Below are 15,494 nucleotides of genomic sequence, written 5' to 3'. Positions count from 1 at the left end.
TTTTTTTCCTCCTCCGTAAGTAAGGAGAAAGCAGCGCCTTGCCTGGCAGTGTCTGATCACTGTGTACTGCAGGAAAGTACTACACATTACACACACACACACACTTTTTTTCCAGCACATGAAATATGAAGCATGCTGGAAAGGTAGGTATCAGGTCTTCTGGCAGTGGAGCCAGAGAGGGCAGAGGGAGAGCTGTAAGTCCCCCTCTCCCCCAAACTTAGATGCAACCTCTTCCCTAGCACTAGCAGGCATAAGGCTTCTAGTGTCAGTGGCAGCAAGGAGGTGGGATCAATGCCTGCATCTGCACCCCCCTCCAGTAACGCCAACCATAATAACAACCCCCAGCACCACCAGCATGATAAGAAGCACCCGCATATCATTGACCGTCTCCTCCACCCCATGTCAGTTCCCAGCCTGAGCCTTCCAGTGTCAGAGGAGAAGCTAGATCTGGAAGCAAGGGACCTGAGCACGCTAGAAAAAGAAATTCTGAGGACTGAAGAGGACTCTGAGTTTGTTCTCCATACCCTCCAAGTTCCCTTAGAGTCAGGTCTCCATCCCCAGAAGGCACTTCAGAGGAGGTTGACATGGAGGTTGTGGAGGCGATTGGCTCAGCTGAGTAAACTTGTCCTGTTGTTGTGCCTCTGACTGCTGAGGAGGAGGATCAGGCAGGCTCTACACCTGCACCCCAGAAGCAAGGGGGTAGTGTGGTGTGGGATCATTTTGAGCTGGCAGATGATCCCACATATGCTAGCTGCCTGCAGCGCTAATGTAAGACCAGCCAGGGCAAGGAGATGAAATGCTTCAGCACCACAGGGATCCTGATGCATCTCGGGAGGCACCACCCCCTCGCCCTTGCTCCTCCTCAGCCTGGCACCACTGAGAACATGCCCAAAAAAGAAGCCCCATCTTGTTCCAAAGCCCCCATCCCCCCAAAGCAGAGGCAGGCCACTGTGAAACAGTGGAACAAAGGCAGACAGAAAGGCGAGTGAGATCACCCAGACCACTGGGGAGATGCTTGCTCTGGAAGGCCAGCCCTTCTCCCTAGTTGAGCGGCCAGGGTTCAGGCGGCTCATGGTGCTTGTGGCACCATCCTACCAAGTGCCCACATGCACCACCTTCAGCAGGATGGCAGTAGCCTCCCTGTATGAGGCATGCAGGGAGTATTTCAGGGAGAAGCTGCACAAGTCAGGTCCACAGACATCTGGAGCAGCTGAGGTGAAGATCATACCTACCTCTCCCTCACAGGGCACTGGTACCATCAGTCAGGCCATCAGTGGGCTCTCCTTTAAGCTGAGGTGATGGATGAATCCCACACGGCAACCGAGATCACGGTGGCCATGAACTGCATAGTACAGGGGTGGCTCACTGGGGAGAGTGAGCTCACCCACAGGTTCACGGTCACCAACAATGGTGCCAATACGGTCAAGGCGGTCTGTGTGGCACACAAGTTCCACCTCATAGTCAGGGATGCCTTGGACGGGTACAGGGCTCCCGGTGACAGCACCGACACAACCAGCTGGCTCATTTCGAAATGCAGGAAGGTGGCAGGCTACTTCCACTGGAGCATCAAGGAAGACAAGGTGCTGTAGAACAAACAGGCAGAGCTGAGCATCCCGCAGCACAAAATCATCCAGGATGTGAAGACTTGGTGGAACTCCACATACCTGCTGCTCAAAAGGCTGGCGGAGCAACAGAAGGCCATGCATGAGATGGCCTTGCTCGGGGAGATTGGGATCAGCGGCCTGCTTAACAGAACATCATGGGATACCACCTCCCAGATCTTGGTGGTCCTCAAGCTGTTCCTTTAGGCCACCAAGACCATCAGCACTGGCAATGCCCTCCTTAGCCAGGTGATCCACATAGCAAAGGAATTTGAGAACCCATAGGAGAAGTTCCAAGGGATAGATGTTTCTGGCTGGGGCATACAGGCACTGGTGAAGCGGCTGAGGGAGGGCATCAAGAAACAGCTGGGTCTGTTGTGGTCCAGTATGGTCCACATGCTGGTGGCCATGTGCGACCCAAAGGTGAAGGAGAGCATGTGCAGCAGCAAAACCCTGGATCATTGGATTGAGGTGCTGGTGAACAGAGTCTGGGAGGCAGAAGGGCACAGGCGGGGGGACATGGAAGAGAGGATCTACTTTCCTGTGCCAGTACTCCCAGCAGCAGCCAGTCTCCTCCACGACAGCTGCTGCCAATGTGGGCCAAAGGCATTAGTTCAAGGCCAGGGTTCAGAGGCACCAGACCCCAGCCTTGGGCAGGTAACTGCAGAGGCCTCAGTGGTTACCTATTTTCACGAGGATGTGGAGCCACTGGACCGCAACTCATTGGCCTTTTGGGCAACCCATAGCCAGATGTGGCAGCATCTGGCCAGCTGCCCGGGAACACCCATCCTGTCCACCGACTAGCGTTCCAAGTGAGGTGCTCAGCATTGCTGGGGATGTTGTGACACCCCACTGCACCTGCCTGGATCCTGCTTTGGTGGAGGTAAACCTCCCACTGCTGAGGTTCCCTGAGCTCCACATGCAGATGGAGTAAATGCTACCTTCCTCACTCTGTCTGCACGTATTTCCTTTTTTATTTTTTAAACCATTTAATGTCTCACAGTCAGAGCTGGAGGCAGTGCTCACTGCATCACCAGCCAGCAGAGGAAGAACATCTCCCTGCTGAGCTCCCATGTCAGAACGAACCTGGAGGTATGAGCTGGGGCTATGAGGAAGGAGGAGGCATCAGGTCCTGGACACGACCTAAAACTGCACTCTACCAGGGTTGGGAGCCCTGGTGGAACTGCCAGTGATGCGGCAGCCTCCAAGAAATGCCAGGATCAAGGACCTCCCTGATGAAAGGTGGGTAGGAGGTGCCTTATAACCTCCAGTCACCACACACATGCAGAGTCCTGGCTAGAGAAAGTCCAGACCTGTAAGATCTTTGAAAGGCCTGAGGCTTACTGCTTGCAGTGGAGTTGAGGGTGAGAACAGGGGCTACCACCCCTGCAATTTTCATCCCGCTGCACCTTAACACATACTTGTGTCACAAGTTTTCCTTTCAGCAGCTTGAGGTGCAGTTTCCCAGAAGCCCCTGCACTCATCTCCTTGAAACTTGACAGGCTTCATGGCCTCAAAAGGGCTATCATCCCTACATGTTTCATCCAAATCAGGCAAGAAATGACAAAGTTATAGGCAGTTTTGCGATTCCCCATTACAGCCTATGGCCGAAACACCAAGACAGCACTGAAATTCCAAAACAGAAACAGTTTAGGCCAAAACAAAACGGGATGGCAATCCAAAACACTGCCCTCCAAAATGCCAAATCCAAACTAAAACAAAACACAGCCATTTCACACAGCCCTTAGACACACACACACACACTCATATATACTAGCCTATTGCCCATCAAGAATAAACAGAGGTAGTTGGCGATGGAATGCTGCCACCCACCACCCCGTGCTGCCATCCCCGTCCATCCCTGCTGTTGCCCATCGTGACTGACAGGGGGCAGGGATTGAGCACAGCCACCCAACGCCTCATGGTGTCGTCGATCTGCCTCTGGCCCCAAGTCCCCCTGCCCGCATCCAGCCCCATGCGCCAGAGTGGGGGGCGGGGGGGGGCAGTGCTGTACCACCAGCAACAATCGCTACCGTCATGACACGGATGGAGCCCATGTCCAGCCCCATTCCCCCCAGACAACCAATCATAGTGTAAATAAAGCACTATAGACAGACAGACAAACAGACTAAGGCTCACACACACATGCTTGCACATGCGTATGTAGTCATGTTTCATTTTAATCACAGGAAAAAATAGATTTGGGGGGTTTAATCAGAGAATTTAGGAGTTTTAAACAGAGAAAACCAGGGTCCCTCTTGATGATCAGGAACCAGCTAACACTTGTTGTGGAATGGGGTAGACATATTTACCAACTGAACTGCTTCAAAGTGTCACTGGTTTGGAACTGGTCCATAAATGCATGAAGAACTATGGCTTTGACTCCAATGGATGGGAGTGAATACTCAGCCCAGTATGCTTCAAAGTAGACAAGTGCGGGGAGGGGAAGTGCTTGCACCCATGCTTTGGGGATCCCAGGCAGCAGGTGACCTGTAGCTGGGGGTACTTTTACTTTTCCGATTCCCCTTCTCTCCTAAACATGAGTTAAATAAACTTCAGTAACCTGCAACATGCTTGCCTGACTTGGACGGAAGGGGAGGGTGGAAAGCATATGTTTGTATCCCATGGGGTTAGGGGGAGGGACAGGGTACATAATGGATGGCTGTGGTCAAGTAGAGAGAGAAGATACAGCTGGTTGTTAAAAAACTCCAGAAAACAGTTTTTATTGAACTAGCAGTGCAAGGTTGCTCATTGTAAAATGTACTCACAAAAGGAGGAAAAGGGGAACAGTAGAGCTCTGGCTGCAAACCAAAGCAACCAGCTACAGCAGTGGAGGAGGAGGGGGTTGTTGAGGAACTGAATTGGGTCAAAATAGTGCTTGATTATACAAGTACACTTTTGAACTATTCCAGCTGGCTTAATATATCTATCTCACTATCAGGTTTAAACCACATTTAAACCAATCAAAGTATTATGCGCACCCACAAAGTACTGTTTCATAATATGTAGATGAGATACTGTATTATGAAGTATTTTGGTACAAAATCTGTGATTAAATTAAACCGTTCAGATGAGAAGAGTTACCAGTACAGTTTTATTTTGCAGTTGCCATTAAAACTATTCCACCACCAGCACTCAAATCTTCAAATGATCTAAGGTTCATATGTGAATGATCCCATGCTATGGTCATTTTTTTCTACTAAGTGCACAAGAAAACATAAAAGCATTTTCTTTTTCCAGAACCAGGAAACATACTGAATAGTATTGTGATGCTATAGCTGTGTGAGACTAAATCCAAGGTTTTTTAAAACTTTCCATTTCCTACATGGATTACAGAGAGGGGGGAAAGGGCAATATTTCCTAAGAGCTATCATTAACTGTATTTGCTTTCTTAGCTTGTTAAAATCTAATTGCTGAAATATTGATAACAAAGAACTAAAAACTATTTTTATGTGAACTTACACTGACAACCAATGGAAAGATTTTCATCTACTTGGAAGCTTCAGATCAAGCCCTTAGTTAATTTACAAGTTCAGTCCCTTACATATCATGTGAAATATATCCTGAAAGACAAGATAAAATAATACTTTTCAATTTTAAAACATACCAGGTAGTCTTGAATAGAAGCAATATTTACAGTTGATTTTCTCCACTGTCTTTGATATACAAGATCAGAATCAAGGCCATATGCTTGAGCCAAAGATAAAGCTTCTCCATATTCTTCATTATCAATCTAAATCAAAGGACATGGAAATAAGCATGAGTGATGGGTGCAGATATGTTTAGTTATTCATTTTCTATGTTGACTCAGTTATCCAGGAGTTTACATATATGAAGACGTTACTATATTTTCTCATGCACAACCCACCAAATAAAACATACACCTTGTTCTTGGAAGACAGAATATGAAGGGAAAAAGGTGTTTCTTTTTCCAAAATTTACCTAGAAACACCTGAACAGACATTTGAATGCAGAACCACCAAAGAGCAGGAACCTGGCAGGGCTGATGCTGTGCAGCCAGAGGGCCCCTATACATACATCTCAGCTTGCTCTGCAGGTTCCCAAGTCTGCCTGGTAACAAATGTTAGCAGTGCATAGGGCAGCCCTCACTGGCTGTCCCGCAATGATCAGAGTCTCCTGGAAGCACAATGTGAGATTGCAAAGTGAGTATGTTTTGCTCTGGAGCAGCACTGTCCAGTGAGCAATACACTGGCTCACTGGGGGATAGGGAGGAAGAGGGGTCAAGGTACCCTGGGAAGCTGGAAGATTATGCTGTGACTTCTCTCAGAAGACAACAGGTAAAGAAACTCCCAAGAGAGTGATTTAACCCTGGTTGTTCCCAAGTTATTTTCCTCCTGTAGCAACCATTTCTACTCTGGGAGAAAAATCCTGAACATTTGTACACTTGTGGTTTATGCTGGAAAAGCAGCAACTCTCCCAGAAGAAACTGAACACGTGTATGTAGCCTATCGCTATGAGAGGGTTAACACAGGACTCTTCCATCTTGAGAGCCATTTTGGCAGCTGCATGACATACATGCACCATGTCTTCAGGTGTGCTTCTTTCCTAGCAAAAGAAAGGACTTGCCTGCTTAAAGCATAGACCCAGTTTGTGGGGGGTCTTATTTTGGGGGAAAAACAGTGCATGTGAGAAAATACAGTACTTTAGCAGAAAGACAGGGCAATTAAATATGAAAGAGAAAGCATAACTAAAAAAGCTAGTTTTCCACAGACACTTGCAGTAGGACAGGAAGAGTTCCATGTACCTCAAATATCAAATACACTGTGGCTCATTAAAGGACGAACACACTTGCAAGAGTAAGGCTCAGCTGAACCAATATGACAGACACCAATTAGGGTGTAAAAAACAGGCTTGCCCAAGTTACCATTAGGTAAGACAGACATGCGTGTGGATGGTTTTAAAGCCTTTTCTCCCCACCTTCAAATGCTTTGTTCCTACTGTTAAACAACAATGTACCATTTGCTTTAAGACGGCAGCAATACTGCCACTGTATTCGAAAGGTCACAAACTCCAAAAAAAACCAAAAAAGATACTTGAATTCAGTTAGCTCCACCAGGTAAGGACAGTGGATACAGAGGGTATTATAGCACGGGTCCTAATGAAGAGCTGTACAATATGTTCTTCCTGCCAGCAAACCTGAATATGCACACACTCAAAGCCATTCTCCAGTGGCAGAACCCTCAAATCTTCCAGGGCTGAGTTATTCCTCCAATGTCACAAGCAGAATAAGACTTCTGCCACCACACAACAGCTGTGCCTTCAGCCAGGTCCTGTGATCTATTCCAGTGAGCGTGTTCCTAGCATTTACTTTGCACTTGAAAGGTCCAGCTGCTGTAGCAGAGCCTCGTGGAATCACCAACAATGCACAGGTGTGCATGCACTCGGGCAGCTTAGCAGTACCTGCTATGGTTTATCACCAAAAGTAGGTTAGTGAAGACATAGCCAAAGTGAGAATACGGGGTGGTTTCATTTACATATCTGTAAAGGTTCTCTCAACTTTTAAGCATCTCAGGTGATGGCACTTACCACCAATCACTGGTCTCATGAAGGTCAAATATTTTCTTCTCAATGATCTTTAAGCAACTTCACATTTAAAATACAGTAATTCAGATTCTGTTTTCAGTTTTAAAAATGAGCCATAAGGCCATAAAGACACCACAGTCTATTACAAATAGAAACACACAACTAGATTCTTCTAGGAATAGAGGAAAAGAGTTAACAGAAAGATGAAAGACGGTCTTTCAAACCAAAGGAAAATATACTTCATGAATGTTACTCTTTGGCTTTACCTTTTCCACATGCTCACCTTTCTCTGATAGAGCTCCTCTGGAGTTGTAGATCTCAAACTTACAAGACGGTAATTCTTTGTAATAGTTCGTGGACGTTTCCGCGGAGGAGCGAAACGTTCCATTTCTGTCACAAAGTACAGGCCTTGTTTCAGGTAACCAAAGTACCTGGCCTTCGCAGAAATTCCATCGTCTCGGTCAGAGTCATCTTCACCCTCATCTTCATCCCCAGGCCTGCTTTCCAAACGTAACCTCTTTGAAACCAGTTTTATCTCACACTATTTAAAAACAAAGAATAAGCAGGGCAATATACAGCTGCTACTTTGCTCTGAAATTGTGTGAAAAATGCTATTTCTCTTCTGTGGACACACATACCTTTAACACCTTAGTTTTGTACCTGTGTTACATAGTTCTGGAAGCATGGTTAGATCACCAGGTCTCATTGACAAAACAGATGGATGGGAAGATCTCCATGAATCTCAAGGGACCATCAATGAAACCCATTGTATCCTAACCATTCAGTACTTGATAGAACTATGCAGCAATCACAACCGTTTTAAATACAGAAAAATTAGGGTGGAAAAGACTAAGTTAAGTAGTATGCAAACTTCAAAGCTAAATTTATTTCTGGAATGTCTATTAGCATACGAAGGTTCTCTCAAATCAAATTAATGGAATACCCCAAAGATAAAAATTTCCACAGAAATATGATTTCATAGACATACAAGCATTTTTTGTTTATAACTTGATCACGTTGTTCTGAGCCAAGCATTAGCAATAAATTTGATAAAAATTAAAAGCATAATAATGTAGTCTAAAAACCTACTTCAAGATATACTACAGCAGTTTTGCAGGCAAAGCAAAGAAACAAAATGAGCAGAACAATTCTGGGGCACAGGCTTTTCTGCCATAATTTAAAATCATTGGGGTTGGGGGGGGGGGGAACCTTTAAGAGAACATTTTGTGCAGCTGGCTTGTAGCTTCTTTTCTTTAAAGAGAAAGGACAATTTTATTCTTTACTTCAAAACTTCTCCCTTATATAACAGACTGCTAGATAAATTAGAGTTTCATTTCAGAAAAAGGAGGGAATTTTGCAGCATTTTTCACATAATATTTAATACGTTCAGTCATTAGCTGCACTCGGCCTACAGTACAACTCAAAAACTTTCTTGTTACTGAACATATCACAGATCCAAAAAGATTATAGAGATTAGATTTTTCTTGCTTTAAATTACAATAATTTGAGAAGTTGTTACTTTAAAAGTAGCACAAAATTAAAGTATCTAGACAATTCCTCAGTAGAGCCGAGACCTACGAAACATACTTCCGACCAGAAAATCTGCTACAAATTAAGGTACGAACTGTATCAATCAATTATGGTAAAATTAATATCAAATTATATTCATATATGTTTTTATGATAGAATCATTATATGGGCAAGCTTTTGTAGCACTACAATTATAGAAAACTATTGCAAATTTAAACCTGTTTCAGTAAGTGTTAGAGGCTCCTGGAACACATTAAAGTTATGGCATGAGACACATTCTTTGAATGAATGGAGCCATAAAAAGGCAAACCAGCCACGAAAATATTCCACAAAAATACGCAGAACCTGTTTTTGACTGGTTTTTATGACACCATAAGTTGAACAAGTGGCATCCCCCAACATCGCAATGCTAACAATCAGCTGATTTTCAGAATTAGGATCTGGGCAGTGCCTGGTCTAGAACCTACCCGGGGGCTGCCCCAATGCTGACAATTGCTGATTGCTGGCACTGAGGCACAAGTTTGCTGCCTTTGCACTGCGGTCCTGACAAGACTTCAGGGCAAGGTTCTTTAAGATGCTGAGTCCCAGCAAGTTTCCAAGGAACCCCAATGTCAGGCTCGGGGTGTCCCAGACCTTTGAAAAAGCAGGTGTGCAGCTGAATACCCCCTGATTTTTTTAAAGTTCCCTGGGTCTTTCTGAATATTGACAAATCAAGGAAGCATGCAATCCAAGCTGGATATAGAGCCATTTTGATCATTTGAAAAATGGTTATCTTTCACTATTTAGGATAGACAGACCTTCAAAATCCATGCTGAATAATTCTTTACTCTTTGTAAAAGCAGTGAAATTGTAATATAGGATTCCCTTACTGAATTTGCTGTTGGGGTGGGAAAGATTATCTTTGGCTAGAGCTTTGGGTCATGCACAGAAAGAAAACAAAAATGTGGAAGGATTTATTTTACTCCAATAAATATACTGAAAATACCAAAGAGTATTTTATTACCTCCAAGCTTAGAAATCCTCCATCATGAGTAGAAGTGACCTGTGGAGAACTCTCAAACCATTCACATGATTTCCCCAATAGGTTTTTTAATGTTTTCACAGATGACACTGTCAAAGCACCAGAGCAACGAGCCAGTATCACAGCATTTTCTGCCCACCAGCTTACATCTATCAGTGGATAATAGGATTCTTTATCTAAAAGGAAGAGGCGGCAAATAAATAAATAAACAAAACCCAATTTTAAAAGCAAAATAAAGGCTGAATGGACTTCAATTATTTAAGAGATTTCATTTGATGATCCAACTTAATGAACATACCTCATCAGTCTCACATACAACTTCGCCTCACTAAGTTTCTATTTTATAGCAATGATATTTTAATTAAAGTCACCTCTATATTATTTAAAAAGAAGCTGAATAATTACAGCTATTGATGCAACTCCATTACTTTTTAAATATTGCCTGAAAAAAAAAAGTCTACAGCAAACCAATTTACTTGCACAGAGCATGACCGGGTTTAAACATTTAATAAAGTTTGGTTCAGTGTTCCTCAGACTAGATTTGAGAAAATCTCTTTGGCAAATGCATAGAGACTATTGATTGGATCCAGAAGTTGCATCAAACTGGAGGGTAGGTCACAACTGAAAATAGAGCATCTAGAGGACCACCCCTCACCCCAGGCAAAAGTAGTTACAAAGAAGGAACTTAGAAGCCATTTGTAAGTGTAATTCCATTTTGTCAGAAACTATTTGCGTCTGCAGTCAGATGCCAGCTGCAAGGGTATAAAGTCAGTCATCACATGTCATCAAAACTATGAGTATACACGTGTTGACTCAATTCTTCCTGAAAACATGGACATTCCAGGAAAAAAGATCTTCCCAGAGTCAACATGGAAGACCTCCCTTATTCACCTGCGAATGAGCAAATTAACACTTGTACAACCCCCTACCCAGTCCACAACAGGAATAAAGTAATAGGGCAATGGTCCCTGAGCTTCCCCAAATAAGGCATCGCCCAGCTTGGGGAATGGTCATTGCCCTGCTGTTCTCCTTCCCCCCAGGCTGATCCAAAAGGGGAAGGATGCAGCTACCACTGCTTCCTCCCTCTTCCACAAGGCAGGCACAGGCAGTACCCAGGTTAGGGGCTTTGCCTTGCTGCTCTCTCGCCTCCTGGAGGCCATGAGTGGAGCAGAAATGCCCCATACCACTCCCAGGCCTCAGTCTGGGGAAGGCACAGGCAGGCTTTCCCCTGCCACTCCATGCGCCCCAGGGACTGGTAGGAGCTGAGCAGCTACTGCTGCCAATGCCTTCCTCAGACCAGGTTAACCTGGTCTGGGGAAGGGGTAGACAGCGAGAGCGCGGGAGCAGCTATATGATGAACACCTCAAATGCTCCTTCTCTCAAAGATCACTACTGGTGGAATGTCTCAAAAAGGAGAAAAGAACACCTATTCATGGCCTAAGCATATTTAGAAAACTTTCACAGCGAAAAAAAAAATTATTACACTGAAATAAACCCTGCCGGATGCAGGCTGCAGCAAGGGGAAAGTAAACAGCATATCTGAAAGAGCTTTCCAACTGTGAGGGTAATTCAGCACTGCAGTAGATTACCAGGAGAGGTTATGCAATCTCCATCACTAGAGGTTTTTTAATGCAGATGGGGACACATTTGTCTGGAATGGGGAATGGTTCAACCTGTCGAGTGAGGGGGTGCAATTAGGTGACCTCCTGAAGTCTCTTCTAGTCCTATTTTTAAATGGCCCGATGATGCACAAAATTTAAGTCTTCATGGATTCATACAGCGCACAAATTTGTGTAAGTTAGGTAATTAAGAATGTGTTTTAGACGGAAGTTCATTAACTAACATTATCAACTAAAGAGACACTCCAGACACACAAGAGGACCTATTTATCCAAGACTCTGACCTCTTTAGTGGTTTAAGTTATTTCTAGCTTTTAAAATTTACCATGGTAGAATGGTAGAAAAATGAAGGGTAGAAAAATGCAGTTAGCATTCTAAACTTCAATAAGCCTTCAAGTAAGATCTGCAAATTTCTGGCACTCGCTTTTTTTATTGCTTAACACCTTCAAGATAGGCTGGCTTTTTTACTAAATGTTCAGTCTTCTATAGAGCCAACTATAGATCTACTACCTTATGATCAGTAATGAATGAATAAGCCCTTTATGAACCGTGACCATAAGTAAAAGAATATTTCAGCTGCAAAGTATTCTTAATAGAGAATTTTAAGACTCGTACATTATGACTTTCATTAGTGGGGATGAACTATAAATTCAAGGGAGACAAAGGATTGGCAACTACCCTAAATAAGATTTTAATTAAGCTCTTTTACATTCTGTAAGTGGCTGGCATAATTTTTGAAACTAGACCAACATTTAAAATAATAGTTTGACTAAACCACCAACCTTTAATTTTTTTCCTTTTCTCAACAGAGAGACTCCATGCAGGGTTGATCTCATCATATCCTGGCTAAAATAATGTGAAGATTGTTATATTAAATATATTTGTAAGCCATAATCCACACACACACACACACTTCCCCTTTTTTTTTTTTTTTGATATTTAGGCCTTTAATAGAGAATAATATATTCAATTTTCCCATTCCCAAATTAGTCCATTAGTACTGAGACCCATTCAGATAAATCCAAATCTTCCCTGGTATTAAAATTAAAACCTCCTTCACTAGATCAGATGTACAAACTGGACACTTGGCTGAAAACACTATGCTTAAGATAGGAATTGTCATACTAGATCAGGACCACTGGTTCACCCGGTCCAGTATCCTGCCTTTGATACCTGAGAATTGGAAATGAGAATGCACCTGCAAAAAACCCAATGACTCGCTAATATGGGCAGCATGTAAGGGAAATCAACCCTTAATAATTTCTTAGATCCAGAAATTCCTAATGTCACTAATCTCAGTTCTCCCAAAGTACAGATATCTAAGTTGTTTATTTCACCTTTGGTCTAAAAATGTGCAACTATTTGTTATAGACTTAAAATGCAGGTCTCCCTCATGTGAATAAATATGTTCAGCATTGCTGAATATTAGGTGAACACAGGATCATGTTACAGTCAGGTTACCTTTATAAAGGTAAAGGGAATACCAAAAAAAAATCAACAATATCAACAATATTTAATGACCTCTGCACCCATTACTCCTTCCCTTAGGCATTACAATAGATTCTTTGTCCTCATCTTGGAAAGAACATACCGTAAGTGTGCCACTAAATCACTCTGTATGCAGTATCACAAGTCACCTGACACATGAAAGAAATACAGCCTTTATTTACAGAATAGTATGACTGTACGTAACTGTGCTGATACAGAAGACATCAGTCCTAGCCCCAAGGAATTTGCAGTCCAAAGAAAGAACAGTATGTAGCTTTAACACCTGAAAAAACAGACTGTGCCCAGTTTTATTACAGTGGAAAGGTTTTCTCCTCCTCTCTTTCTCTCCTCTCTCACTAACAACAAGAAGCATAAAAGCATATCAATTTTTTTAGCTCTACCATATAAAACCAAAAGAGCTCTATGTAAAATAGGTGGCAGTCATATGTATTACTAAAATGTGTCCTACAAATATGCGTAAGCATTGAATTCCAAATGATACACACTAAAAATGTGGTTTTAAAACATGCATTGCACTACTCAAGTTGGGTGCTTCTGTGTACTATAGTCATCATCTACTGGGCAATACAGAAAACAGCTACAAAAGGAAATGTTTCCACTGGCTTTAGAAGTGAGAAACTTGCAGTAAAAATCCTTAGGCAAAACCTCTATTTCTCATGTAGCTCTTATGTGCAAGGACTACAAGCATATTCTCTCTTAAAAATGTGAACATATTTGTTAAAGAGCTGGTCTTCTGTGACTTAAAACTACCTCTCTCAACCTGTATGTCCTAACTAGATAAGACTTCTTAAAAACTGTCAGCAACAAAAATAAGAGATGGGCTCTGGTCACTGCAGTCATAAATATACATCTGCTAGTCAAGAACCATGGTATGTCAGTGAGAACACAATGGCAGGCCTGAAAATTTTGATTCACACTGACACCATGATAAGCCTGGAATATAGCATCATATTTTGAATGTTTTATGAACCTCTAACCCCTTCTCATACTTAGAAACATTGTAATGACAAAGCCAAATAAGCTTTCTTGCATAGATGACTAAGTTTTTAGAGGCCTGACTGGAACTAACTTTCATAATGCCCACCTATAGATAGACAATGAGGAAAACACTGAGGGGTTAATAAAAATGAAAGTCTGCATTTACATATCATACGATCTAAAATATAGCTCTGCATTACGCTGTGATGCCTGCTGTGCAACTCATGGATCGTAACAGAGGTCAACAGATTGGGAGAACAGTTGGATGCATTTCACTTAAATACCTCCGCTTTTTTGTATCTGTCATCTCACAAAAGAAAAGATTAAAGGAAGAAATAATTTTAATTTTGGAATTCCTAATGACTGGGCAGTAGGTTGGGAGGAAAGAGTTTAAGTAACAGAAAATGGTGCTGGACAAAATGTCATGGAATAGGAATTCATGCATTAATAGCCAACCTAAACTTTGAAGACTAAAAAAACAGTGACAGTTATGAATAAAATAACCTTATAATGAGCTAATGAGAAAAACACACCTATTCCCAAAATATTAATGAAAATGTGCAGCTACACATTTAGATTTAGGCAGGGAACATGAACACTGAGTCTTCCTATTTGTGTGCCATCAAGCACCCTGTTTGACTTGTTACAAAGCATGCCCTCAATCCCACATCATGGTTTCATGAGAGCAAGACACTGTTAAAAAACTAAATAATCCAGTCAATTTGCCAAAATGCCCCATAAAATGGATGTACAGTATGCAATCATTTCAATTTATGAACTACATGTACTAAGCAAAAGGACAACACCACTGCCAAGGATGGCGTCAGAAAAAAAGGTTGAGTCAAACATATTTCAATGGGAATTCAAGTTTCAAAAGCTAGGTGAACAGGGTGCACTGTGTTTGGTGAAGAGTAGGACAGAGTACACACAAACTACACACAATGCTTGGTAAGAAAGGGAAAACGTTTCAACCTTAATTTTCAAGGGTTTTCCGAAAAAACAAAATTGAGAACTTGGAGAGGCATGTTCATGGTTCTGTATCTGCCCCTTTTAAAATGGCAAGCAAATAGCTTTACATCATTAATGAACCCTGTACTACCTGAATAAAATAGAAAAGGGTTTAGTCAGCATTTTCAGGAAGAAACCCAGTCGTCCAGAGACTAGAACTACTGCACAGACTCAAAAGTAACATGCTACAAATCTGAGAAACTTTAATGCACCAAATTTCATCTTTATGCAACTCAGGAAGATAGCACAGAAAAACACACGGCTTGCTGATAATTAAGCAGGGATAAAAGGTTAATGCATTAATTCACTTCATCACCAGGGGGCCACAAACTCAAAAAGCTCTGCCTTGGCCTGGTCTGTATTTTGAACCAAGGTTTCACAGAAAACGAAGCAGGAAGGGACCTTCACGTGATCTGGCCCACCCCTTGCCCTAAAAGTCTCAAATACACCTCAACAATTTCTGACAGATTTTTGACAGTTTGCAATTTTCCTGCATTTGTGTGCTTACTCATTTCCCATCTACAGCTTCATAAACTTGCATATTATTAACACTTCCACCTGGTTCTTATGCTGCACCATGTTCTTCAACTTGAAGACTTTTACTTAAGGGATGACAAAAAAGTGGTGCAACAGCAATAGAGAGTACCCTTGTAAATAAGAAGAGGAAGCAAGAAAAAAAATACC

The 15,494-nt window shown here is 42.5% G+C and overlaps 1 protein-coding gene across 1 annotated transcript in view; it reads right to left on the bottom strand.

Moving 5' to 3' along the window:
* The window catches only part of NBAS (neuroblastoma amplified sequence), a 364,123-nt gene that overhangs the window by 290,718 nt on the left and 57,911 nt on the right, over positions 1 to 15,494 (bottom strand). Inside the window, exons 13-16 of the mRNA XM_019538135.1 lie at positions 12,098 to 12,161; positions 9,679 to 9,872; positions 7,429 to 7,686; positions 5,209 to 5,334 (exon numbers count right to left, since the gene is read on the bottom strand). Of these exons, the coding sequence (XP_019393680.1) occupies positions 5,209 to 5,334; positions 7,429 to 7,686; positions 9,679 to 9,872; positions 12,098 to 12,161 (642 nt within the window). The remainder of the gene's footprint in view (positions 1 to 5,208; positions 5,335 to 7,428; positions 7,687 to 9,678; positions 9,873 to 12,097; positions 12,162 to 15,494) is intronic.

Source organism: Crocodylus porosus, unplaced genomic scaffold, assembly GCF_001723895.1.
Source record: "Crocodylus porosus isolate Cpor-Errol unplaced genomic scaffold, CroPor_comp1, whole genome shotgun sequence".
Lineage (NCBI taxonomy): Eukaryota > Metazoa > Chordata > Crocodylia > Crocodylidae > Crocodylus > Crocodylus porosus.
The sequence above is the reverse complement of the archived record's forward strand: the minus strand, read 5'-3'. Positions and strand labels throughout refer to the sequence as shown.